The following is a 26,529-nucleotide window of genomic DNA, read 5'->3' as shown; positions in this document are numbered from 1 at the left end:
TTAAGCTGTTAGTGTACATATTAATTTGTGTAGGTGGGAGGAACAAAGACTTTTAAGTGTCTAGATTCACAAATTGTTAAAAGCTAATGCGTATAAGTACAAAAGGTATTTGAAACAGCTGGAGGAAAGGGGCTTTTATCTGAAGGGGACTGAAATTCAAAAGTAAAGGTGCAATGTTTCAGTTGCACGGGAGCTGAGTGTCATCTGATTGCACTCATTTGGATACTATATCTCAGGAAAGATAAATTGACCTGGTAGAGAATGCAGCACAGACTAATAGCAGAGTTTGGAGTGTTAAGTTATTGTAGAGATCTGGAAGAGAGATAATTAAAATCTTTAAAATGATAGCACAATTCAATAGGATTGAAACTGGAAAGAAGGTGAATGGATGTTTCCTCTCACGGAAGAATCTATAACTCGGAGTCACAGTTTGATGTCACAGTTTGGTACCGTTTGGTCTCCCATTTAAGACACAGATGAGAAGGAATTTCTTCTCTCAGAGGGTCATTAGTGTTTGGAATGTTCTTCTATAAAAATCCATAGAAGGTTTAGTCATTGAAAATATTCAAGGCCAAGTTGAACAGATTGACAAGAGAGTCAAACATTAGACAGGACAGAATGGAAAATGGAGTGGAGATGAGGGGTCTTATCAAATGGTGGAACTGGATGGTGAGGTTACATAGCCTGTTCTTGCTCTTATTTATTATGTTCTTTCATTGAAAACAAGTAAATCATTTCTATTTTCTCATTGAAGAATCCACAAACCAGTATGGTGGCTCAGTGGTTAGCAATATGGCCTCACAGCGCCAGGGACTTGGTTTGATTCTACCCTCAGGCAACAGCCTGTGTGGAGTTTGCACATTCTCCCCTCTGGTTTCCTCCCACACTCCAAAGATATGCAGGTTAGGTGGATTGGCCATGCTAAATTACCCATAGTGTCGAGGGATGTGCAGGCTACATGAATTAGCCAGGGAAACGCAGAGTTACAGGAATAGGGTAGGAGCTGAGTCTGGATAATATGCTCTTTGGAGACTCAGATTGGACTTGATGGGCCAAATGACCTGTTTCCATACTGCAGGGATTCTATGATTCTGTGAGCAGTGAAATCAGGAAACACGTCTTTATACAAAAAATAGGGGAAATCTGGAATTCTTGTTCCCATCCCCAAAAACTGACCTGATACATTTTTGTTAGGTAGGGGTATCAAATGATACAGAGCAAAGGCAGATAATGGAGTCAAGGTACAAATCATCCATGAGCGAATTGATTGATCAAACAGGCTCAAAGGGCGAAATAGTCTACGTCTATTCAAAGTTCCGGCTGAAGGTGAATACAGCAATGACAGGATTTCCATTACAGCTCTTTAAGAAAGTCCCAGCTGACCTTGTCTAAGAAAAAGGTAATTTTTCCTGAATAGTTTTGGAGGTGCTGTCACTTCTGAGAGCAACACAAACATAAAGAAGGTTGCAATCTGAGGTAAAAGTGGAAGGCAGGCTTGCTTGGGTACTGCTTGAGTAGCTGCATCAGTGTTGAAGAAGAGTCACTGGACTCCAGTTTCTCTCCACAGATGGGGCCAGACCTGCTGAGACTTTCCAGCAATTTCTGTTCTTGTTGCATCGGTACTCATCTGGATTCTTCAGCAGCGTTTGTCATCTGTTATTGGGAGATTTATGGGAACATTTCAAAGCAGGACTGATTCAAAACATTCCTGTGGCAGTGAAAACGCCAGGGCCTTGAAATGAAATTTCAGCACCTCAGGCAGGGAGAGGAGCAGTCAGTTCTGAAAGTGAGTGGCACTGTGTATAAACATGCAACATCTCTGTGAAGAGCGGCTAAATAGGCTGATGTCAGGAAATGGAAAAGGAGCAGTGAGGCCAGCTGAAGGCCACATGCTAATTGAAAGTACATGACTTAGTGCAATCCCCCTGAAACCTAAATCTCTCCCCAAATCTCAAGCACTGATTTCTGACCTTGTTTGGACTTAGCAGTACTCATGGCAATTATAAGTAAATAGGTTTTAGGTTTTCAAATTTTGGATTGTTGCTTCACAAAACTATGGCATGAAAAATCAATAAGTCTGTTTTCTAATTTAACTGAACATCTCAGCACCAGCATTTCCCACTGTCTCAACTGGCCAAAGTCAACGATGTCAGATCCATCATGAATCAGGTCAGAAATTGGCTGCGGCCAATTTCATTCATATGGAAACAAATCAGATTCTTTTCAGTGAGTTGTTAGTGGGCTGTCTAGAGGCACAGACCTCCATTGGCACATAACAGCAAGCATTTTTTAACTGTGCATTCCTCTGGGCATTCTGCAGCACCATTCTGCTCTATGCCTGCCATTGGCTCAAGATTTGAACCAGACAGTCTTGTTTATAAATGGGCTGTAGGGAAATGTCTAAACTTCATACTGAAGAACCAGAAATCTGTATTTATTTTAACTAGAAGGCAATTCTTTCCACTTAGAATATGATAGTGTTATATTGAAGTGTTATTTTATGTGATTTCAGCAGTAACAAACCAAACATCAGAACTGAGGCCTGTCTCACCCCAATCCTCCTCCAATTTTAGGCTTAGGAAAAAAAAACCCAACTCACCTCTAATGCATATTATCAAGTGAATGGAGGAGAATCGGTTGTACCCCAATATCTGAGGCTGGAGGAGGGTCTTGATTTCAATCAATGCTCAGTCAATGCAAACTGTTACACATGACTCAAAGTTTCAAAGTTACAGGGAGAAGTCACTGATTGGAATCAACTTTCAGCATGGAGATATTGCTGGATACTGACCAAAGCTCCCTGCTTTAATGAAAAGAGATTCATTTAGGTTTGATTTCTGTCTGCATTGCACACATGGGTTGTTGCAACTACTCAATTTCCACAGAATCGTGCATTTTCAAGGATATACAAGTGTTTGGAAATCATTTTCAAATCATTTGCTAGCTGTCTGAAGTTATATATGACATGGAACTGAAATCTCCTGTATCTTTCACTTTTTTTCTTTCTATTCAGTAATGGGACATGGGTGTCACTGGCTAGGCCAGCAGTTGATGTTCAGCTAGATGGTGATTAAGAGTAAACCACTTTGCTCTGAATCTGGCACCGTTTAAAGTCCAAATGCCAGAATGTCTTCCTGAAGAAATTTAGTGAACCAGATGGGTTATTTTTATGGCATTATCACTAATTTTTTTTCATTCATTCATGGGCCTCACTGGTTGGGTCAGCATTTATTGCCCATCCTCGAGGGCAGTTAAGAGTCAACTTCTTTACTCAGCGAGTCGTGAGTTCATGGAATGCCCTGCCAGTAGCAGTGGTGGACTCTCCCTCATTATGGGCATTTAAGCGGGCATTGGATAGGCATATGGAGGATAGTGGGCTAGTGTAGGTTAGGTGGGCTTGGATCGGCGCAACATCGAGGGCCGAAGGGCCTGTACTGCGCTGTATTCTTCTATGTTCTATGTTCTATGTTCTATGTACATTGCAGTGGGTCTGGAGTCACATGTAGTGACTCAAAGAACTTTCCTAAAGCACATTAGTGAACCAGATGGGTTTTTTTCCCAAAAATTAACAATGAATTCATGGTCATCATTAGACCCTTGATTTCAGGTTTTTATTGTATTCAAGATGCATCATCTGCCATGATGTGATTTGAGCCTGGGTCCCAGAATATTCCCTGGATTTCTGGATTAACAGTCCAGCAATAATATCGCTAGGCCATTGCTTTCCCTTGTGTATGGTTGTCATTAGGCTAGTATTGTTTTTAATTGAATTCAAATTTGACTGTCTGTCACATTAGGATTTGAACCCATGTCCCCACACATTAGCCTGAGGCTCTGGATTACTTGTCTACTGACATTACCACCACTTCCCCATTTCTCATAAGACATAGAAATAGGGGTAAACCATTTAGGCCTGTTGGGCCTTCTCCACCAGTCAAAATGTTCACAACTGATCTTGGACGTCAACTTCACTTTTGTGCTCACTCTCAATACCCTGTAATTCACTGACAGACCAGAAACTTATCTTACTCAGCCTTAAATATTTCAACGATGCAATATCTACAAAGCTCTGTTATAGAAAATTCCAAAGATTTGCAACAGTGTAAAAATTACTCCATCATCTCAACCCTAAATGATTAATCCCTTATCTTGAGACTGTGTCCCCATGATCTAGATTCCCCAGCTAGGGATACAACTTCGGCAGTATCTACCCAGTTAAGTTCCAAGTAGAATCTCATATGAATTTATAAGATTACATCTCACTCTTTTAATTTAATTTTAAGTTACTCAGTCTATCACCAAATGAGCTACAATCCTGGAGCTCCGAGAGACCAAACACCTGTTTATCTTAGGTTTAAAGACATTCAACCATGGAACATCTGCAAGCCTCTGAGGTCGAGAATTCTAAAGATTCATAACATGTTCCATCACCAAATGATCTTACCCCAGCAACCAATCTGGTGAACTTTCAAGGTACTGTCCCCAATTCAAGAACTTTCTTCTTTAAGGATGGAGACCAAAACTGCAGGTAGTGCTCCAGGTCTCACTAGAGGCCTGTACAGTTGTAGCAACACTTACTAATTCTTGCACTCAAAATCCATTAAAAAAAGGGTGACATGCCATTTGCCTTCCTAACTGCTTGCTGTAATCTGCAAGCTAAATATCTGAGTTCCTTGTGTTTGTCTGGCTATGTCTGCTTGGGTATAATCTCGGATTTGTCAACACATGACCACCTACCTCCAATTGCCCCACCCAAACAGTCTTTTTCCTCCCTCAATCATTTCTTGAATACCAGTGTAACAAATTCATTAAAGAAAATAAAAGCAAAGCAGTTATTAATTCTGTATGATTTTTCTCCTGCTTGCTGGCATCAATTCCATGGCAATTATTCATTAATTCCTGGAGATTTTAGGATAGTCTCAGAGGGTTGGCCATCCTGTGAATGCACGGCATGATTCCAACAAGCTGCTGCTCAAGGATCTTTTTTATATAAACATTGAAATGTTACCCTTTTCATACGGAACAGACTCAAATTGCTGGTGACAATATAAACCAGAGACACTCACACTTGGCCAGGCCTTCAGGATAACTATTGCTTCCAGCCATTGAGGGCGATTAACCCAATTGGCTTTGCCAAACTTGATCATAGCAACCAGGCAATTCCACCGACTGGAAGGAAACAGCATTTTATTTGTGCCCAAAGCATCTTGTTTCACCACTGCTGTGCATTTTGATGGAGCGTTACTTGCACATTTTACATTGGGGTTGATGAGAAGAACAGGTGGAGAAAGTGAGGTCTGCAGATGCTGGAGATCAGAGCTGAAAATGTATTGCTGGAACAGCGCAGCAGGTCAGGCAGCATCCAGGGAACAGGAGAATCGACGTTTCGGGCATAAGCCCTTCTTCAGAGATGAACAGGTGCAAAATTTTCATTCACTCTATTCGAAAAGCTATCGTCAGTATGTATTGCATGCAGAATGGTTACCAATATTCAATTCTCTGACCAGTAATCATAGGTTTTTATTAAAATTATGCTCGTTCATGGGGCTAATTTTAACTGGGGCTGATAATGTAATATGAGCAGTATTAGGTTGAAAATCACACAACAGCAGGTTATAGTCCAAGAGGTTTAATTGGAAGCACTAGCTTTCGGAGCGACGCTCCTTCATCAGGTGATAGTCTATCACCTGATGAAGGAGTGTCGCTCTGAAAGCTAGTGTGCTTCCAATTAAACCTGTTGGACTATAACCTGGTGTTGTGTGATTTTTAATTTTGTACACCCCAGTCCAACACCGGCATCTCCAAATCATATGCAGTATTAGAGTATTTACAACTCGATTGCATTCCATTGATGTCAATGGCATTTGGCAACTGAGAGACTTATATTAATGGTGACTCATTTCACTTTTGCAGAAATGAAAAAGATCCCCTGAAAGCCCATTTAACAGATGTAATCTAGAGTTTTTTTTACACATCGTGGTATGAGGCAATGCATCAGGCTCATGGATCCTGACAATACTCCACAGCTCAGATTCGCTGAATGCTAAAATCTCTGGCTGTGCTAAGACGGAGAGTAAATTTTTCATTCAAAACGTTAAGAATCTTTGGAATTCTCAACGCCAGAGGCTTGTAGATGTTCCGTCATTGAATGTCTTTAAGTCTGAGATAAACAGGTGTTTGGTCTCTCGGAGCTCCAGGTTTGCAGGTCTCACTATAGCCATGAGTTTCTGCTCTATCCCACTTTCCAGGCTGGTGAGTTGTACAGCAAAACACTTGATGGCCTCATTAATAACAGCATTTTAAAATTTGCTTCTGGCAAGGCTATAATTATGAGATGATGTTTGTACTGCTATGATGTCTTTAAATAGTGACTTTGAAGATTTTCTTATGGTAATGATATTGAAAGAAACAGAAACCTCCCAGTAATCATGATATGTTACTTGTGGGGGAACCCATGACACTATTAAATGCTGCTTATCCTTCAGAAGGGAATTGGATGAAAGGAAATTGTTTCATCAATTACTTTGATGTCATTGTAGTAATCAATTGAAGAACTGTGATTTATTTACATTAATTTGAATTTTAATTCCTGTCAGGACATTTCTGAAAATATCCTAATCATAACAATTGACTTCATAATCCCTGAACTGAATTCTATTCTTTTTTATTGTTTTAGAAGGCTCACATGTATGGGTATTGTTGAGAATGCCATTCGGTTCAGAAGTGACGTAAGACTACAAGTTTGTGATGATGCTGTAGCTTTAAGAAGTTACTTTGTCCTGGTTTCCTTTAAGAGAGAAATTGAATGAGAGGTGCCAAGCTAGCTAGTTAAGACAACTTGATTAAACAGCTTGGAGGCCTTGGTTGTTCTTTAGAAGCAGAAGCTATTGGGGTGTCAACAGAGTTTGAAGCTTCAGTGAAGGTTGCTGCTAATCTGTCTGAATTATCTATTCATGGTTTTTCCTCCTGGATTGGAGAACTGCATGTGAGAATCTGTGTCTGAATTTTCCTTTTTTGCCAAGGGCTTTATTTACGAGATGTTATGATATTGGAACTGTTAATTAGTAATAGTTACTGTATCTATTATTCTGGTAAGTTTCCAATAGAGCTAAATTATTCGAAATTCCTCTTTCTTTGGTTATATTTTAACTACAGTGTTTAAGTAAGTTGTATTATGCTTAATGTCGAGTAGTGTGACCAGTCAAATTGCATTTGGAACAGACACTTCACATCTGCTTTTACAATAAGAAAAAGTTAGGGTTGAGGCTACCTTCTTAAAATATTTTGAGGGGGTCTGGACTAGTCTGTAACATTGTGAGGCACTTGCATGAATTATAGCAATTCCGTTTGTTAAGGAAGGTGAGATATAGATAGATTGCACAAAGAATTTGACCAAAGCAACAGTTGGCATGTTCAAGAGAATTGGAAGGCAACTCTAAAAGTTGAAAATGTATTGCTGGAAAAGCGCAGCAGGTCAGGCAGCATCCAGGGAACAGGAGAATCGACGTTTTGGGCATAAGCCCTTCTTCAGGAATCCTGAAGAAGGGCTTATGCCCGAAACGTCGATTCTCCTGTTCCCTGGATGCTGCCTGACCTGCTGCGCTTTTCCAGCAACACATTTTCAGCTCTGATCTCCAGCATCTGCAGTACTCACTTTCAACTCTAAAAGTTGTTAAGCTACTGGGGAGAGTGCCCAGTATGAAGTTAGTGGGGTGAAGTGGTAAATTATTCCAGGCCATTTTAACATCGAGGCCTTATTACCAAAGTACAGAACCCAACTCCCACCTGAACCTACCAGGAACAATAGGGAGTTGGTGAATGGGTGGAGGTAATATGTCAGGGCACTACCAATAAGTCGCCGAGGTAACAGCTCCAATCGATCCGGTGAATACTGTGTGATTAGGTGGCAGAGAAGTGATCTCTGCGCGGAATTATAGGCAGAGGGAGCATATCTGGGGCAAGAAATGCCAAAACTTTCCTTGTGGGATTGGAAGGAGCATTCCTCTTCCACATAGCCCATAGAAAATCCTCTGAAAAAGCCAATTAACTTCATTGATCCTTAACTCTGGTTTGGGCTTTGCTGCTCCTTCTCACCTGGCAGAAGCATGCCAAGTTCCCATCACACACCACGGCTTAAACGAATCATGGTGAGAGTTAATTTGACATCACTCTGTAGCACATTAATGAGATTGTCGTCCAGTCTGGGCCCAAGATCCCAAACCCCACTCAAATGTGTCTGGCAGGAGCAAATTGGCAAGGTATGCACTACGCTGCTGTTGTCTAAATGTCCCTTATTCCCCTTTTCTCATCAGCTGGGGTTAAAATTGGAACTTTGCCATAAACAGGATAAAAGGATGATGCAGTGACTGATAACTTTGAAATTGTGTTGTCAAATTGGCACTCAGGTAGGGAGCTTATTCATTCCAGTCACTGAATCACTATTTCACTGAGCAAAACTTGATCACTACATCACATGTTGCCTTTGCCAAACGTAACCTCGTTAAATTGTTTCGTGCCCCTTGCAGACCCCAAATCACTAACATTTTGTTCTGCCAAAAGAACCCCCTGCATGGAATTTTATGCAATGCATCTGTTGTTTAAAGGGATGTGAAATGCACACCACATAATAAAACATTCATTCTATTTAACACTGAAGTGTGTGCATTTGTGTGTGTGTGTGAGAGAGAGAGATTATGGAGGGCTATATGTTCTTGTGCAATGCCAAGCTCCTTCTCCTTCCCAGCCACCCCCAGGTACCCCAGCCGCATAACACCTGCATTTGGCTTGTAAATATTCCATTGGTTTTTTTTTCACACAACCTTTTCACTCGCACAGAAATTCACCAGAACACTGCAGCATAGCGAAAGCGGGGAAGATGGTCAGCGGATCCGACAGCGTTCCAATGAGCTACAGCAGCTACATGGAGGAGAAGCATGTGCCACCTCCCAACATGACGACTAATGAGCGGAGAGTGATTGTACCAGCAGGTAATTGTTTCAAAGGATACTCTTTGTGCTTGTAGCTGTTAACTTGAAGAACAGGCCACCTTGGAAATACACACAAAACTAGAAATGGTCAGGTCCGTAGGGAGGGGTGGGCTGGCGGCGAGATGGATCAAGTCAAACATGAGCAAGTGTGCAAGATACGTAGGATCACATTTGTGGTCAAGCAGTGCTCTTATCGTATTTGCCTCTGATTATTTAAAGGGATGTATGCTGATGCATTTCCTTTTCTTGTTGTTTGGCATCCCCAGCCCATAACCAAATGGCCTAATTCAGTTCCTATAATTAAAGGAATATTAAAGCCATGAATGTGTCTGTGTTTGGAGGTGTGGCTGGGGAGCAGGGAGGCATTGATTTGGAGACAAATACATAGGGCGCTTGATCCGATTTTAACCTCAACTCTATTTTCATGCAAGTTCCGAGGTCACACGACACCAGGTTATTGTCCGACAGGTTTATTTGAAATCACAAGCTTTCAAAGCTTTCACCAGACGAAGGGGCAGCGCTCCGAAAGCTTGTGATTTCAAATAAACCTGTTGGACTATAAGCTGATGTTGTGCTTTTTCTGACCTGATTCCTGATGAAGGGCTTTTGCACGAAACGTCGATTTTCCTGCTCCTCAGATGTTGCCTGACCTGCTGTGCTTTTCCAGCACCACTCTAATCTTGACTTTTTCTGACCTTGTCCACCACAGTCCAACATCAGAACTCCCGAATCATATTTTCATGCATATCTCCAATAATCTTTCATCCACTTGGTAATCAAGAATCTATTTATCACTGCCTTAAAAATGTACAAAGATTCTATATCCCCTGGCTTTTTTGCATTTGCAATGAACTTTAGTAAAGGTTGTTGGGGTGTGATGTGAATGACCTCGTGATTTCACAGTCTGATCACATTTTTTTCCCGAAATCTCCCCAAAAGAAACCCAAAGAAGCTGACTCTGAACTAGGTCAGACAAATTCTAATCTCTACACAGACCATTATTTCTAATCTCTACATAGATCACTATTTCTACCTGGATTTTCTAGAAGAAAAGGATAGAGAAGGAGGGAGGAACCAGCTCGTTTAAGTATTTTTGTAAATTTGATTTGATTTGCTTTTATTTTCACATACCAAAGTACAGGAATACAGTGAAAAGGTGATAATATCGCCACAACAGGTGCCACCTGAGGTACAAGTATCTAGGTACAGAATCTTAAGAACAAGTGGAAAGAATGAAAGTTTAGAATGAATGAATAGCTGTTATTGTCATGTGCACTCGAATGTGTGCAGTGAAAAGTTTGTAGTGTCACCTGTCAGCACCATCTTAGGTACAGGGTTTCTTGGTACAGATATTTAAAGTGTTGTCACAGTGTTGAAATAGTAAAAAAAAATTGACATGTAAATACAGAGTTTAAAAGTCCAGAATGAGAATAAAAAATGTCTATAAAGTACTCAAGTTATAGTCCTATAGTCCTTTTCCAACACGAGTCCATGCCTGCTGGGCTTCAGAACATGAGACCATGCTGTCTCCACAGGCTGGTCTCCGTCCAGGACTGCTCTTCTCCCTGCTCCGGGACTCAGCACTGATCCCTGCTCTGGGTCTCGCTCTGCTCCCAAACACGCTCTGCACCCTGCTCCGGGACTCAGCACTGCACCCTGCTCCGGGACCTGCTCTGCCCCAGGACTCTCTCTGCTCTCCGCTCTGGGAATCACTCTGCTCCCCACTCCGGGACTCACTCAGATCCCGGCTCCTAGACTGTCTCTGCTCCCCGCTCCGGGAATCACTCTGCTCCCCGCTCCAGGACTTGGCTCTGCTCCCCACTCCAGGATTCTCCCTGCTCCCCGCTCTGGGACTCTCTCTACTCCCCGCTCCCGAACTCACTCTACTCCCCGCTCCGGGACTTTCTCTACTCCCCGCTCCGGGACTCTCTCTACTCCCCGCTCCCGAACTCACTCTACTCCCCGCTCCGGGACTCTCTCTGCTCCCCGCTCCGGGACTCTCTCTGCTCCCCGCTCCGGGACTCTCTCTGCTCCCCACTCCGGGATTCTCTCTACTCCCTGCTCCTGGACTCACTCTACTCCCTGCTCCGGGACTCTCTCTGTTTCCCGCTCCGGGACTCAGCTCTGCTCCCGGCTCCGGGACTCTCTCTGCTCCCCATTCCGGGATTCTCTCTATTCCCTGCTCCGGGACTCACTCTACTCCCTGTTCCGGGACTCTCTCTGCTCCCCCCTCCGGGACTCACACTACTCCCCGCTCCGGGACTCTCTCTGCTCCCCGCTCTGGGACTCTCTCTGTTTCCCGCTCCGGGACTCTCTCTGCTCCCTGCTCCGGGACTCACTCTACTCCCCGCTCCGGGACACTCTCTACTCCCCGCTCCGAGACTCACTCTACTCCCGCTCCGGGACTCACTCTACTCCCCACTCCAGGACTTGCTCTACTCCCCGCTTTGGGACTCTCTCTACTCTCCACTCCGAAACTCGCTCTACTCCCCGCTCCGGGACTCTCTCTACTCCACGCTCCGAGACTCTCTACTCCACGCTGCGGGACTTTCTCTACTCCCAGCTCCGGGACTCTCTCTACTCCACGCTCCGAGACTCTCTACTCCCAGCTCCGGGACTCTCTCTGCTCCCCGCTCCGGGACTCTCTCTACTCCACGCTCCGGGACTCTCTCTACTCCCCACTCCGGGACTCTCTCTACTCCCCGCTCCGGGACTCTCTCTGCTCCCCGCTCTGGGACTCTCTCTGTTTCCCGCTCCGGGACTCTCTCTGCTCCCTGCTCCGGGACTCACTCTACTCCCCGCTCCGGGACACTCTCTACTCCCCGCTCCGAGACTCACTCTACTCCCGCTCCGGGACTCACTCTACTCCCCACTCCAGGACTTGCTCTACTCCCCGCTTTGGGACTCTCTCTACTCTCCACTCCGAAACTCGCTCTACTCCCCGCTCCGGGACTCTCTCTACTCCACGCTCCGAGACTCTCTACTCCACGCTGCGGGACTTTCTCTACTCCCAGCTCCGGGACTCTCTCTACTCCACGCTCCGAGACTCTCTACTCCCAGCTCCGGGACTCTCTCTGCTCCCCGCTCCGGGACTCTCTCTACTCCACGCTCCGGGACTCTCTCTACTCCCCACTCCGGGACTCTCTCTACTCCCCGCTCCGGGACTCTCTCTACTCCCAGCTCCGGGACTCTCTCTGCTCCCCGCTCCGGGACTCTCTCTACTCCACGCTCCGGGACTCTCTCTACTCCCCGCTCCGAGACACTCTACTCCACGCTGCGGGACTCTCTCTACTCCCCACTCCAGGACTTGCTCTACTCCCCGCTTTGGGACTCTCTCTACTCTCCACTCCGAAACTCGCTCTACTCCCCGCTCCGGGACTCTCTCTACTCCACGCTCCGAGACTCTCTACTCCCAGCTCCGGGACTCTCTCTGCTCCCCGCTCCGGGACTCTCTCTACTCCACGCTCCGGGACTCTCTCTACTCCCCACTCCGGGACTCTCTCTACTCCCCGCTCCGGGACTCTCTCTACTCCCAGCTCCGGGACTCTCTCTGCTCCCCGCTCCGGGACTCTCTCTACTCCACGCTCCGGGACTCTCTCTACTCCCCGCTCCGAGACACTCTACTCCACGCTCCGGGACTCTCTCTACTCCCCGCTCCGGGACTCTCTCTACTGCCCGCTCCGGGACTCTCTCTACTCCCCACTCCGGGACTCTCTCTACTCCCCACTCTGAGGCTCTCTCTACTCCCCGCTCTGGGTCTCTCTCTGCTCCCTGCTCCGGGACTCTATCTTCTGTTCCCCACTCCGGGACTCTCTCTACTCCCCGCTCCAGGACTCGCTCTACTCCCCGCTCCAGGACTCTCTCTGCTCCCCGCTCCGAGGCTCGCTCTACTCCCCGCTCCGGGACTCACTCTACTCCCCGCTCCGGGACTCTCTCTGCTCCCTGCTCCGGGACTTGGCTCTGCTCCCCGCTCCGGGACTCTCTCTGCTCCCCGCTCCGGGACTCACTCTACTCCCCACTCCAGGACTCATTCTGCTCCCCGCTCCGGGACTCTCTCTGCTCCCCGCTCCGGGACTTGGCTCTGCTCCCCGCTCCGGGACTCTCTCTGCTCCCTGCTCCGGGACTCTCTCTACTCCCCGCTCCGGACTCTCTCTACTCTCCGCTCCGGGACTCTCTCTACTCCCCACTCCAGGACTCATTCTGCTCCCCGCTCCGGGGCTCTCTCTGCTCCCCGCTCCGGGACTTGGCTCTGCTCCCCGCTCCGGGACTCTCTCTACTCCCTGCTCCGGGACTTGGCTCTACTCCCCGCTCCGGGACTCACTCTACTCCCCGCTCCGGGACTTGGCTCTGCTCCCCGCTCCGGGACTCACTCTACTCCCCAGTCCGGGACTCGCTCTGCTCCCCGCTCCGGGACTTGGCTCTGCTCCCCGCTCCGGGACTCTCTCTGCTCCCCGCTCCGGGACTCGCTCTGCTCCCCGCTCCGGGACTTGGCTCTGCTCCCCGCTCCGGGACTCTCTCTACTCCCCACTCCAGGACTCATTCTGCTCCCCGCTCCGGGACTCTCTCTGCTCCCCGCTCCGGGACTCGCTCTACTCCCCGGTCCGGGACTTGGCTCTGCTCCCCGCTCCGGGACTCTCTCTACTCCCCGCTCCGGCACTCGCTCTGCTCCCCGCTCCGGGACTCTCTCTACTCTCCGCTCCAGGACTCTCTCTACTCTCCGCTCCGGGACTCTCTCTACTCTCCGCTGCGGGACTCGCTCTGCTCCCCACTCCAGAACTCTCTCTACTCTCCGCTCCGGAACTCTCTCTACTCTCCGCTGCGGGACTCTCTCTACTCCCCACTCCAGAACTCTCTCTACTCTCCGCTCCGGGACTCTCTCTACTCCCCGCTCCAGGACTCTCTCTACTCTCCGCTGCGGGACTCTCTCTACTCCCCACTCCAGAACTCTCTCTACTCTCCGCTCCGAGACTCTCTCTACCCTCCGCTCCAGGACTCTCTCTACTCTCCGCTGCGGGACTCTCTCTACTCCCCACTCCAGAACTCTCTCTACTCTCCGCTCCGGGACTCTCTCTACTCCCCGCTCCGGGACTCTCTCTACTCTCCGCTCCAGGACTCTCTCTACTCTCCACTGCGGGACTCTCTCTACTCCCCGCTCCGGGACTCTCTCTACTCTCCGCTCCAGGACTCTCTCTACTCTCCGCTCCGGAACTCTCTCTACTCTCCGCTCCGGGACTCTCTCTACTCCCCACTCCGGGACTCTCTCTACTCCCCACTCCGGGACTCTCTCTACTCTCCGCTGCGGGACTCTCTCTACTCCCCACTCCGGGACTCTCTCTACTCCCCACTCCGGGACTCTCTCTACTCTCCGCTGCGGGACTCTCTCTACTCCCCACTCTGGGACTCGCTCTACTCCCCGCTCCAGAACTCTCTCTACTCTCCGCTCCGGGACTCTCTCTACTCCCCGCTCCAGGACTCTCTCTACTCTCCGCTGCGGGACTCTCTCTACTCCCCACTCCAGAACTCTCTCTACTCTCCGCTCCGAGACTCTCTCTACCCTCCGCTCCAGGACTCTCTCTACTCTCCGCTGCGGGACTCTCTCTACTCCCCACTCCAGAACTCTCTCTACTCTCCGCTCCGGGACTCTCTCTACTCCCCGCTCCGGGACTCTCTCTACTCTCCGCTCCAGGACTCTCTCTACTCTCCACTGCGGGACTCTCTCTACTCCCCGCTCCGGGACTCTCTCTACTCTCCGCTCCAGGACTCTCTCTACTCTCCGCTCCGGAACTCTCTCTACTCTCCGCTCCGGGACTCTCTCTACTCCCCACTCCGGGACTCTCTCTACTCCCCACTCCGGGACTCTCTCTACTCTCCGCTGCGGGACTCTCTCTACTCCCCACTCCGGGACTCTCTCTACTCCCCACTCCGGGACTCTCTCTACTCTCCGCTGCGGGACTCTCTCTACTCCCCACTCTGGGACTCGCTCTACTCCCCGCTCCGGCACTCGCTCTGCTCCCCGCTCCGGGACTCTCTCTACTCTCCGCTCCAGAACTCCCTCTACTCTCCGCTCCGGCACTCGCTCTGCTCCCCGCTCCAAGACTCTCTCTACTCCCCGCTCCGGGACTCGCTCTACTCTCCGCTCCGGGACTCGCTCTGCTCCCCGTCCAAGACTCACTCTACTCCCCGCTCCGGGTCTCTCTCTACTCCCCGCTCCGGGACTCTCTCTACTCCCCGCTCCGGGTCTCTCTCTGCTCCCCACTCCAGAACTCTCTCTACTCCCCACTCCGGGACTCAGCTCTGATCCCTGCTCTGGGACTTTCTCAGCTCCCTGTTCCGGACTTAGCTCTGTTCCCCGCTCCGGGACTCAGCTCCTCTCCCTGCTTCAGGACTCACTCTGCTTCCCACCCCAGAATTTAGCTTTGCTTCTGGCTCCAGGACCCAACTCTGCTCCCTGCTCCGGGACTCTCTGCTCCCCGCTCCAGGACTCACTCTGCTCCCCGCTCTGGGACTCTCCCTATTCCCCGCTCCAGGACTCTCCCTACTCCCCGCTCTGGGACTCAGCTCTGATCCCAGCTCCGGGACTGTCTCAGCTCCCTGTTCCAGACTTAGCTCTGTTCCCCGCTCCGGGACTCTCTGCTCCCCGCTCCAGGACTCACTCTGCTCCCCGCTCTGGGACTCTCTCTACTCCCCGCTCCAGGACTCTCCCTACTCCCCGCTCCGGGACTCTCTCTACTCCCCGCTCCGGGACTCAGCTCTGATCCCAGCTCCGGGACTGTCTCAGCTCCCTGTTCCAGACTTAGCTCTGTTCCCCGCTCCGGGACTCAGCTCTTAGAACATAGAACATAGAAAAATACAGCGCAGTACAGGCCCTTTGGCCCTCGATGTTGCGCCGATCCAAGCCCACCTAACCTACACTAGCCCACTATCCTCCATATGCCGATCCACTCTTCTCCCTGCTTCGGGACTCACTCTGCTTCCCACCCAGAATTTAGCTCTGCTTCTGGCTCCAGGACCCAACTCTGCTCCCTGCTCCGGGACTCACTCTGCTTCCCGCTCTGGGATTCTCTCCGCTTCCCGCTCCACGACTCAGCTCTGCTCCCCACTCCAGGACTCAGCACTTCTCCCTTTTCCGGGATTCACTCTGCTTCCCGCTCTGGGGTTCACTCTGCTCCCTGCTCCAGGACTCAGCTCTGCTTCCTGCTCCGGGACTCACTCAGCTCCTCGCTCCAAGACACACTCTGCTCCCCGCTCCAGGACTCACTCTGCTCCGGGATTCACTCTGTTCTCTGCTCCAGGACACACTCCAGTCCCTGCTCCGGAATTCACTCTGTTCCCCGCTCCAGGACACACTCTGCTCCCCGCTCCAGGACTCACTCTGCTCCCCATTCCGGGACTCAGCTCTGCTCCCCGCTCCAGGACACACTCTGCTCCCCGCTCCAGGACTCACTCTGCTCCCCATTCCGGGACTCAGCTCTGCTCCCCGCTCCAGGACACACTCTGCTCCCTGCTCCAGGACTCTCTCTACTCCCCGCTCCAGGACTCACTCTACTCCCCGCTCCAGGACTCACTCTGCTGCCCGCTCCGGGACTCAGCTCTGCTTCCAGCTCCGGGACAGCTCTGCTCCCTGTTCCAGGACACGGACTGCTCCCCACTCCGTGCTCTGGTGAGGACTTGTCTCCCTTTGTGTCACCTCCATTCTCCCAGTAGAGTAGGGTTGTTTCAGAAGTTGGGGGTGTGTGGGGAATAAAAACTGCTGCAAAGAGGTTAAAAAAAAGAAAAAGGAAAAGGAACTGGCGACCACTGGAGCTCCGAATGGAGCATCTTACTTTACTGTCATCTTGCAGCAGAATCCACTCCAGTGCAAAAGAACAAAGTTACCAATTAAACATTGCAGTAATTATGGTACAATGACACTTTCTTAGTCAGATGTAGAAAATTAGGAAATAAAATTGAAAGTTCAAGCATTACAGTCTTTTTTAAGCGTTGAAATCCTGTTTAGGACAGTACACATCTGGGAAAGGGAAAGGGAGGAGATTTGACTTTTCTCTTAGTGTTCCATGCAAATTTGGATCTTTTCAATTTTTAGTTTCAGAACTAGGTTCCAACTTATTGAGTGACCAAAGCATTCACCATTTGTCTAATCACACAATCTCAGAATTGTTACAGCACAGAAAGAAGTGATGAGCAGGTCACTGAGTATCATATTTTCTGCCTTCTTCCTGCAAACCTGCACATTGTTCCTTTTCAAATAATAATCTAATTTTCTTTTGAATGCCTCGATTGAGCCTACCTCCACCATGCTCTTGAGCTGTGTATCCTAACCCTAACTTCCCACTCTGTGAAACTTTTATCTCTCAAATAATTTTTACTTCTTATTCTTTCTTTAAATTCACTCATGAGATGAGGGTGATGCTGGCTGGGCTCACACTTATTGTCCTTTCTTGAGAAGGTGGTGGTGAGCAGCCTACTTAAGCCACTGCAGTCTATGTACTAGGTGAACACATAATGCCATTTGATGGGAGTTCTAGGATTTTGACCCAAAGATACTGAAGGAATAGCGATATATTTCCAAGTCAGGATGGTGAGTGGCTTGGAGGGGAACTAGCAGGTGATAGTGTTCCCATATATCTGTGCCCTTCACTTCTAGATAGTAGAGGTCATGGGTTTGGAATGATACCGTCGAAGGAGCCTTGGTGAATTTGTGCAGTGCATCTTGTCGATGATGCATATTGCTGCTCCTGAGGTGATGGAGGGAGCACATGGTTTTGGATGTGATACCAAATCAACTGGGCTGCTTTGCCTGGATGGTGTCAAGTCTCTTGAATGTTGACACCATCCACTTATTACAAATTACTTTAAATTTGTGCCCCTCATTCTTGGTCCTCCCAGTATTCTCCTTATTTAACCTGTCCACAATTCTCATAATTTTAAATACCTCAACCACATCTCCTCTCAACCTTCACTTTTCCCAGGAAAATTGTCCCAACTTATCCAATCTATCTTTATAATTGAAATTCCTCATCCCTGAAATAATGCCCAGGAGCCATTTCTCCACTTGTCCCAATATGTTCACAGTCTTTCTAAAGTGTGGTAGTCAGAACTGGACACTGCATTCCAACTAAGGCTGAACTTGTGTCAAACTACCCTCGTGACTTTTTCCCATGTTTGTGGCATCACTTAGCTGTTGGTGAGAAGGGAGATCCTTCTTGTACACCCAGGCTTTCTGCACCACTGCACGCTACCCTCAAAGCAGATGTGGGGGAGAAATAACTGTCACACATCTCCTGTTGAAATGTGCCTTTGCAGAGGAAGTGCAATGTTTTTTTTGTCAATGTTCACCTGAGCAGGTGCATGACACAGGACTCTGTGCTCTACAGTGTGTTCCCTGGGAGTTGAAGGACCATCAACTCTTTGGTCTGTCTGCAACTTGTTGGTCTTCCGGAACAAGAAGTTGACTTCGACTGACTGTTGAGTCAAAAGTGTGGAGCTAGAAAAGCACAGCAGGTCAGGCAGCATCCGAGGAACAGGAAAATTGACGTTTCGGGCAAATGTCCTTCAGGGAACTGGCACTAAAGCTTGGGGCAACTGCCACCAAGGTGTAGTGTGAAAAGACCACTGTCTAAGGTCTTTCTTCCAAAGCTAAATGAGGATCCATTCAGTTATTGGAAACTCCTGATGCTTCAAATACATGTAAATATAGCCTGGTTCAAATAAGAGGTACCTCTGGTTTGGTTGGATAGAGTCAAACTCCACAGTTTCTTTGTTTCTGTGATATGCTACTGTATAGAACTGAACTGCATTTGTGACTGTGTGTATATACAAATATATAAAGATATTTTTTATGAAGAAAGCATATTTTGAAATTTTAAAAATCGCTAAGTTGAGGGACAAAAACAGAAGTTGTTGGAAAAGCTCAGCAGGTCTAACAGCATCTGTGAAGAGAACCAAAGTTAATTTTTCGGGTCCAGTGACTCTTCTTCAGACACTGGATCCGAAACGTTAACTTTGATTTTTCTTCACAGATGCTGCCAGATCTGCTGAGCTTTTCCAGCAACTTCTGTTTTTGTTTCTAATTTACAACATCTGCAGTTCTTTCGGTTTTTACTAAGTTGTGGAATCTTAATGTTGAGAATAGAACAGCTTTAACTCAAATGTTTAGTCTCAGCTTGAAGCACTAAGGTCAGGTATAACACTTTTAGGGCCAAGTCGAGTTTGCTCAGTGCCTCTGAGTTACCCTTATTAAATGTAAGTGTTTGTTTTTCTCTGAAACACCCCAATTCCCTTTCACACACATACATATATATATAGATCCTACACTATGGTCCACGGATCACGTCAGGCAGTGGCTGGAGTGGGCAGTGAAGGAATACAGCTTGATCGATGTCGACGTGTCACTCTTTCAGAATATTGATGGGAAGGAGCTATGCAAAATGACCAAAGAAGATTTTCAACGTCTCACCCCAAGCTACAATGCGGATATCCTCCTGTCGCACCTGCACTACCTCAGAGAGAGTAAGTGCGGATTCAGTCTGGAATGAAATACTATTAACACTAATGGTAATGATGCTGAAACTACCATAAAAAAGATTGGTTTACCAATGTCCTTTACATATGGAAATTTGGTCCTCAACTGGTCTGATCTTGATATGGAGCAGGAGAATCGACGTTCCCTGATGAAGGGCTTATGCCTGAAACGTCGATTCTCCTGCTTCTCGTATGTTGCCTGACCCGCTGTGGTTTTCCAGCACGACCCTCTCGACTCTGATCTAGGTATGGCTATAGTGCCACTGTAATATAATTGCCTCTTAAATGTTTTCTGAAATGGTGTAGCAAGTCACTCAATTGTAACAAATCCTGATGATAAAGTCTGTGACAGTCCTGTCAGTATTTATGCACTATATGGAATGTGGTAACTCAAGAAAGCAGTCTCATGACCTCCTTCTCAAGGTCAATCAGGGATGAGCAATGAATGTTGGCCCAGCTAGCAACGCCCACATCCTGTGAATGAATGAAAAACGATCTCTTCAAGGTGAAGCGGGGTTGAACCTAACTTTGTAAGATACTGTAAGATAATGAAAACCAGTTGTTTTACATGTCTCACTGTTTTTTTCCAATTGAAGTCAATTCACTATCATTCTTCCTGCACTGTCACACAATCCATGCCAAACTTCAAGGTTCCAATCAATGGAAACATCAGCAACATTTCTTTCTTTTCAGATGCTTCCTGACCTGCTGAGTCAGGTCCTTGGCCCACAACTTTCATTCCCAGGTAGGGAGCATTCAGACTGGAAGTTTCAAGTATACCCCCCACCACAGTGTTGACCCAGGGAAACTGGATTTTCATTCTTAGATGGTGGAGTTCCCTTGGGATCAGGCTGGGCAACTCTGAAATGAGAAAGGAGGATGCTGGCTGTGGATGTGGGCATGAGGCACACCTCTTTGCAGCAAGGCCTTAATATGGTTTAAACGTAATCATTGCATTTGCTCCCGTCCCTCTCAAACCATTTTCCCTTCACATTCCTCATGCCCCATCTGTGTCATCTCATGCTCGCTCATACCTTCATGCCATCCTATTATACCCCCTTTGCCATGCTATGACCCTCTTTTCATTCCTTGTGACCTCTCATACACCCTTTGCTAACACCCTGTGCCCCCATACTCACCACTCTGGTCCGTTATGACTCCTGTGCCAACTTAGTGAGAACTCAAATCAAGCCATGCCCTCACCCCATCCATTACCCTGTGCTTTCCTCTGTCTGTGCTTATTAACCTCCTGTCCATCTCGGGAAATCCAAAGGAGCCATTAAGTTATGGGTCTATTCATTGTTTAAAAATTCAATACATTAAGATTCTTTCAACTTATCTCTCATGAAAACAAATTTTTGACAGCTTTTATAGTTCCAGTAGAACCTTTTACGCACATTCACATATAATTTTTAACAGTTCAAAGTGGTACCTGAGAACTATCCTCTAAATAAAGGTACCTGACCCTCGTTCCCCTTTTAAATAACCATTGTCTTTGGAAATCACATGTGTGAGAAATCCAGGCTGTGCAAACCCACTCTCTGAATATTGTAAATGGGGAGGGGATGCTTTTATATTACAGGGATTTTCACAACTAATGCTGTGATAGAGTAGGTCTCCATCAATGCAGAAATCAGGCCTTTGTTTCAGTTGTTTTGATAAGCAGTTGAAAAGTTAATCCTCAAAAGAGTTGTAATGTTTACTTTAATATACATTTGTGACTGTCCTTTGCAAAAGATTCCATAGCTTTTCCACAACATATCACTCTATCTAATAGTTTTTGCTGAATAGCAAAGCTCCCTTCTTCCCCTCTCCATTTTTCTGCTGAGGATACAGTCCCATGTCCCTTTGTTGTTCTTCTGTATCTTGGCCAAGAAGACATCCTTAAGGCTTGGTGTGTGAGAAGCTGCAGGCTATTCAGCATGAGGGAAAAGTCAGAGGGTGGAACATGAGAATTACAAAGAGTTTGAGCACCAAAACAGGTCATTATACCAATAGATCCATGCCGGTGTTTATGGTCGACATATCTCTCTTCACACCATGCAACATTTAAAACTATCAGTGTGATCTTCTATTCAGCTCCTGCTCATCCAAATTCCTCTTAAAGATGTTGATACCAATTGCTTCAACCACTGCATTGGTATTAAGTTTTAGTATCATCTTGACAATCCAACCATTTCCTGGCTTTATCTAAGGCTCATACAAAAGCAGTGTCCTTGATGTTGTTATGACACAGAGTATACCCCTCTGCTAATTTAGACCCAACAAACAGAAGCTCACTTCACACCATAATCTGTTAAATTTCGAGACGCAAGAACTATCCCAGAGGTCACCATTTAAAATAAAGATTAACAGTTTTATTCTTTAAGTCCAAAAGAGAATATTAAACAACTATTTATAACTCCCTTCTCGAAAACCTATCTTTTACCTCCCACTCTTCAATACTGGTCTGATTAAAAAAAACCCTGATTAAGATTTACTAAAAAAAATCACATTATAAAACCAGTCAGCTTTGTCGATTCTCCTTTGTAGATTTTCCTCTGTAGATTATTCTCTAGGTCGGCTTCAGGGTTCTGCTGTAAAAATCTCTTATGGACAGGTACCTTTCAGAGAGTTCTTCGGCTAGAAGTCTGTACTTGTTGGTTTTCTTGGCAGTTCTCCCTCTAACTTTTCAAAATGTCCAGTTTTATATCCTAAAACATTGGATCATTTCATTGGTTTGATGTCATCAAAACACTAAATTCAAATTCGATTGAATTTTGGTATCTGAGCATAATTTAAACTGATTGACTGAATTGAATTTGTTTTTGTTCCATGCCAACACAGCTCCAGCTATTTGTTTCAACAAGTGTTACATTATTACCTTGTTCAGCACACACTGTGCTTTCAGTCAGTCCTTGCTAGCTTCCTCTCTCTCTTAAAGGTAGATTACACATCTACACTTTCACAACAAAGTTAATGCTAAATTTTTTTCCCTTCCCTGTTCAGGATAAAATGCAACAACTACTGCTGTAAGCTTTGTAATAAATGTATAATAGAAATACTGACAACAGACTCAGCTGGGTTTTTCCTGGTTGGTATGTCTCCCTAACCTTCTCAATCGCAGAGAAGACGTTTTGTTTTTCAAATCCTATTCCTCTAATTGATTTCCTTTGTTATCTGTTTCTCCTACCCAGGAGATCACATGATTGTGGATACAATGGAGAATGCCATGTCTTGTAACATAACAACAATGTCCTGGGATGGACAACAAATACTGCCCTTGCCAGTGATTTTCACATCTCATTAAAATCTGATGAAAGGTCAAAAATGACAAGTCCCTGCAGCTGCGTTGGACAATTTGAATTGAGCTGAGGATCTTTTCATGTCTGCCACTTTTCGCATGTTTATATAAACACAAACCGAGGAGTATATTTAATTGATGAGCCACTTAATTTTCCAAAACCTGTCCTTTGAGCTCCCATTTTTTTCCTTTCCATAGAATTTCAAAGTAACACACAAGGGCAGGAAATTGCATGGCTGAAAATGTAGGGCAGTAGATAATTATTGTAGATTGAATTTAACATGACATAAATTATACTATAGATAGCAAGGCTTGTCTCTTAGGATAGTTATAGTTACTGACATATTGAATATATGATCATCCACAGTAGCATGTGACCTCTGCACTTTATTCTAATGCAACAAGATTCTGGTAAATGCAGAAGGGTGCATCGAATAAGCGGAACAATTGGGAAGGGAGCAGTAACTGGATTGTGAGATAGTGGTGACTGATGGCAATAGTGGTGACTACTAGGGGGGAAAAGTGGTGAGCTCAGACAGGAGTGGGGACAGGGGACATTGAGGTAAGTGGTAATGGGGTTAGTGACCAACATAGCCTATATTCCTTCGGTGTGGCCTTCTCCTCCTTATCCAAGCTGAACAATCAGGTTAGAGTAGTGATTGTAATGATGTCAGCCAGATGGACTTCATGGAATATGAGTTATTAGATTGGGGCTATTAATCTGGTCCAATCAGGGAGCTCTGGCTGACAGATAAAAACAGTGTCAGGTCCTCTTCACTCTGAGAGCTGGCTCTAAGGGATGTGGATCAGTGTCAAGCACTCTCCATGTGTAAATAAAGAGTGACTTGGTGACAGGATACTGGCCTCTGTGGAGTTATTTCAGTTCACAAATTTTAAAAACTCACTGGCCTAACAGGTAGTGCCTTTAAGAACCACCTTTGAGGCTCTATGTAGGCCTGGATTTCCTGAATGCAGCTGCCTTGGGATAAAACAGTGTGGGAGTTGGGAGCCCAAATACAAAGGGCCTGCTGCCTGCTTTCAGGTTTAAGAACTACACTTTGATTTTTACCAAAATGTCAAGTGGATGACTTCTGTCTCATAGATGGCTTGCAACTCCTATCTAACCTTTAGGTGACTTAGAAGGGCTTTAAATGGCAGAAAATTACCCTCTATGATGATGAGTTTCTTTAGGTCTCAGTCCTTATTAAACCTTAAATGACTACAAAACAACATGGAATTAATTAATTAAATTGACTGGTGGTGGTTTGGTTTTTCCACGTGAAATTAACGCTTTCAGAAGTAGGCTCTCAATCTATTATGTTCCCTTGCATTTTAATTGGCTTGCATGAGTGTGAAATACTCAGAAACCGATGTGAAGATAACTCTTCCTGCAATAATGCGTATTACATAAGCTCGAAGGTTGGAATTGATATGGAGCACAAATAAATAAATGGCTGAATGGAAAGGTGCAACATTAATTCTTGCACTAACGGTTACTCTTAATCAGGCTTTAGTCTTCTGATTTTTGGGATAAAGTCAACTGAACCCTATAAGCACTGGTATTGGAATTCCAAAATCCAGTTCAACCTGGAAGCTGGGTGTGATAGTGTTGACAAATTGCAGTGTCATGGTTACATATCATGGTCAACAATGTCACTCAAGGCACTGGGAGAATACCTCTATCGCCTGTTAAGAAAACTGCACTTTCTGTTTTTATTGTAAAGGGTTAGAGATAAGGTATAAAGAGACTTATCAGAAAGCTATAAATATTAATTGTTTACATAAGTAATTGACTTTTTTAAATGTCCGATATGGTTTACATCAATTAAGTGTAATTATGTACAAATTGTAATCTACATTTCTGTTCAAAACTGACAGCAGTTAATTATGGTCTGTTTTCTGGTATGTTATGCAGACAGACAATCCAGAAGGCTCAGGCCTTTCTGTTATTTGGGTCTTGGGCCTCATTACAATATGTTGATGGCATCAGCGACTTTTTCCATGCCTTGACTGAGTAGGCCACTCATTTTAAATAGATTATTTATGCTCTACTTACTAGCCATATCCCTCAGGTAGGATATCAAGAGGGCATTCATTGGAGGGAAGGGAGTGTGGAGTTTTGGAGGGGAACTTGCTTCTCCACATTGACCTTCATGTACTGTAGATTTGGAAGGAGCAGTCGAGCTCTGTCTGAGGCACCTAAAAATAGCAATTTTACACGGCTTTTGAATGGTGATCATCCAATGGAATTCATTGATGACAGGAATTATTTTGCTTTGTGTCCATGTTTCTGCCACTAAACAGCAATGCATTGGTTAAATTTGACAGTGAGTGCTTGTGGATATTGAGGGTTGACAGCTTTTTCCCATGACAGAAGCTAGGATCATATCCAGTTGTGATCAGTGTGACACAGGAAATCACAAGTCCTGGAGGTCATAGAGAAAAGAGCAGTGTTCTCAGAGAACAGAATATGACGAAAAACTGGAGAAATAGGGCTTTCAGCCTTGAAACAAGTCATAAATGAAAGCATGATATCAAAAGTAAAGGGAACATAGGTTCAAATTGGATAAAGGTTAATTAAGTTGCAAGGTTCATTTCCAGACATTTCGTTACCTTACCAGGTAACATCTTCAGTGGGCCTCAGGCGAAGCAATGCTGAAAATTCCTGCTTTCTATTTATATGTTTGTGTTTCTTTGGGTTGGTGATGTAATTTCCTGTGGTGGTGTTATTTCCTGTGGTGAAGTCACTTTCTGTTCCTTTTCTCAGGGGGTGGTAGATGGGGTCTAACTCCATGTGTTTGTTGATAGAGTTCCGGTTGGAATGCCATGTTTCTAGGAATTCTTGTGCGTGTCTCTGTTTGGCTTATCCTAGGATAGATGTATTGTCCCAGTCGAAGTGGTGTCCTTCCTCATCGGTATGTGAGGATACTAGTGAGACAGGGTCATGTCTTTTTGTGGCTAGTTGGTGTTCATGTATTCTGGTGGCTGGTTTTCTGCCTGTTTGTCCAATATAGTGTTTGTTACAGTCCGGTAATTTGTAAATGACGTTAGGTTTGCTCATTGTCTGTATAGGGTCTTTCAAGTTCATTAGCTGCTATTTTAGTGTGTTAGTGGGTTTGTGGGCTACCATGATACCAACGGGTCTGAGTAGTCTGGCAGTCATTTCCAAGATGGCTTTGATGTAGGGGAGAGTGGCTAGAGTTTCTGGATGTGTTTCATCTGCTTGTTTGGGTTTGTTGCTGAGAAATCGGCCAACGTGTTCATTGGGTACCCATTCTTTTTGAATACATGGTGTAGGTGATTTTCCTCTGCTCTGCATAGTTCCTCTGTGCTGCAGTGTGTGTTGGCTTGTTGAAATAATGTTCTGATGCAGATTCGTTTGTGGAACAGGAAATGACTTCACCACAGGAAATAACATCACCACAGGAAATGACATCACCAACCCAAAGAAACACAAACACATAAATAGAAAGCAGCAACTTTCAGCATTGCTTCGCCTGAGGCCCACTGAAGATGTTACCTGGTAAGGTAACGAAATGTCTGGAAATGAACCTTGCAGCTTAATTAACCTTTATCCAATTTGAACCTATGTTCCCTTTACTTTTGATATCATGCTTTCATTTATGACTTGTTTCGAGGCTGAAAGCCCTATTTCTCCAGTTTTTCTTCATATTCTGTTCTCTGAGAACACTGCTCTTTTCTCTATGACCTCCAGGATTTGTGATTTCCTGTGTCACA

General features: G+C 45.9%; 1 protein-coding gene across 6 annotated transcripts in view; it reads left to right on the top strand.

Annotated features, from left to right (window-relative positions):
* erg (ETS transcription factor ERG) overlaps positions 1-26,529 on the top strand; it is a 269,795-nt gene that overhangs the window by 212,613 nt on the left and 30,653 nt on the right. For all 6 annotated transcript variants that reach the window (XM_043701336.2, XM_087992514.1, XM_043701331.2 and 3 more), the window contains 2 exons: positions 8,836-8,987; positions 19,293-19,496. In XM_043701336.2, coding sequence (XP_043557271.2) covers positions 8,836-8,987; positions 19,293-19,496 — 356 coding nt within the window. The remainder of the gene's footprint in view (positions 1-8,835; positions 8,988-19,292; positions 19,497-26,529) is intronic.

This window comes from Chiloscyllium plagiosum, unplaced genomic scaffold (assembly GCF_037043375.1).
Source record: "Chiloscyllium plagiosum isolate Xiang-an unplaced genomic scaffold, Cpla_swu_hap1 HiC_scaffold_12, whole genome shotgun sequence".
Classification (NCBI taxonomy): domain Eukaryota; kingdom Metazoa; phylum Chordata; class Chondrichthyes; order Orectolobiformes; family Hemiscylliidae; genus Chiloscyllium; species Chiloscyllium plagiosum.
This window is presented reverse-complemented; position numbering and strand designations above follow the sequence as displayed.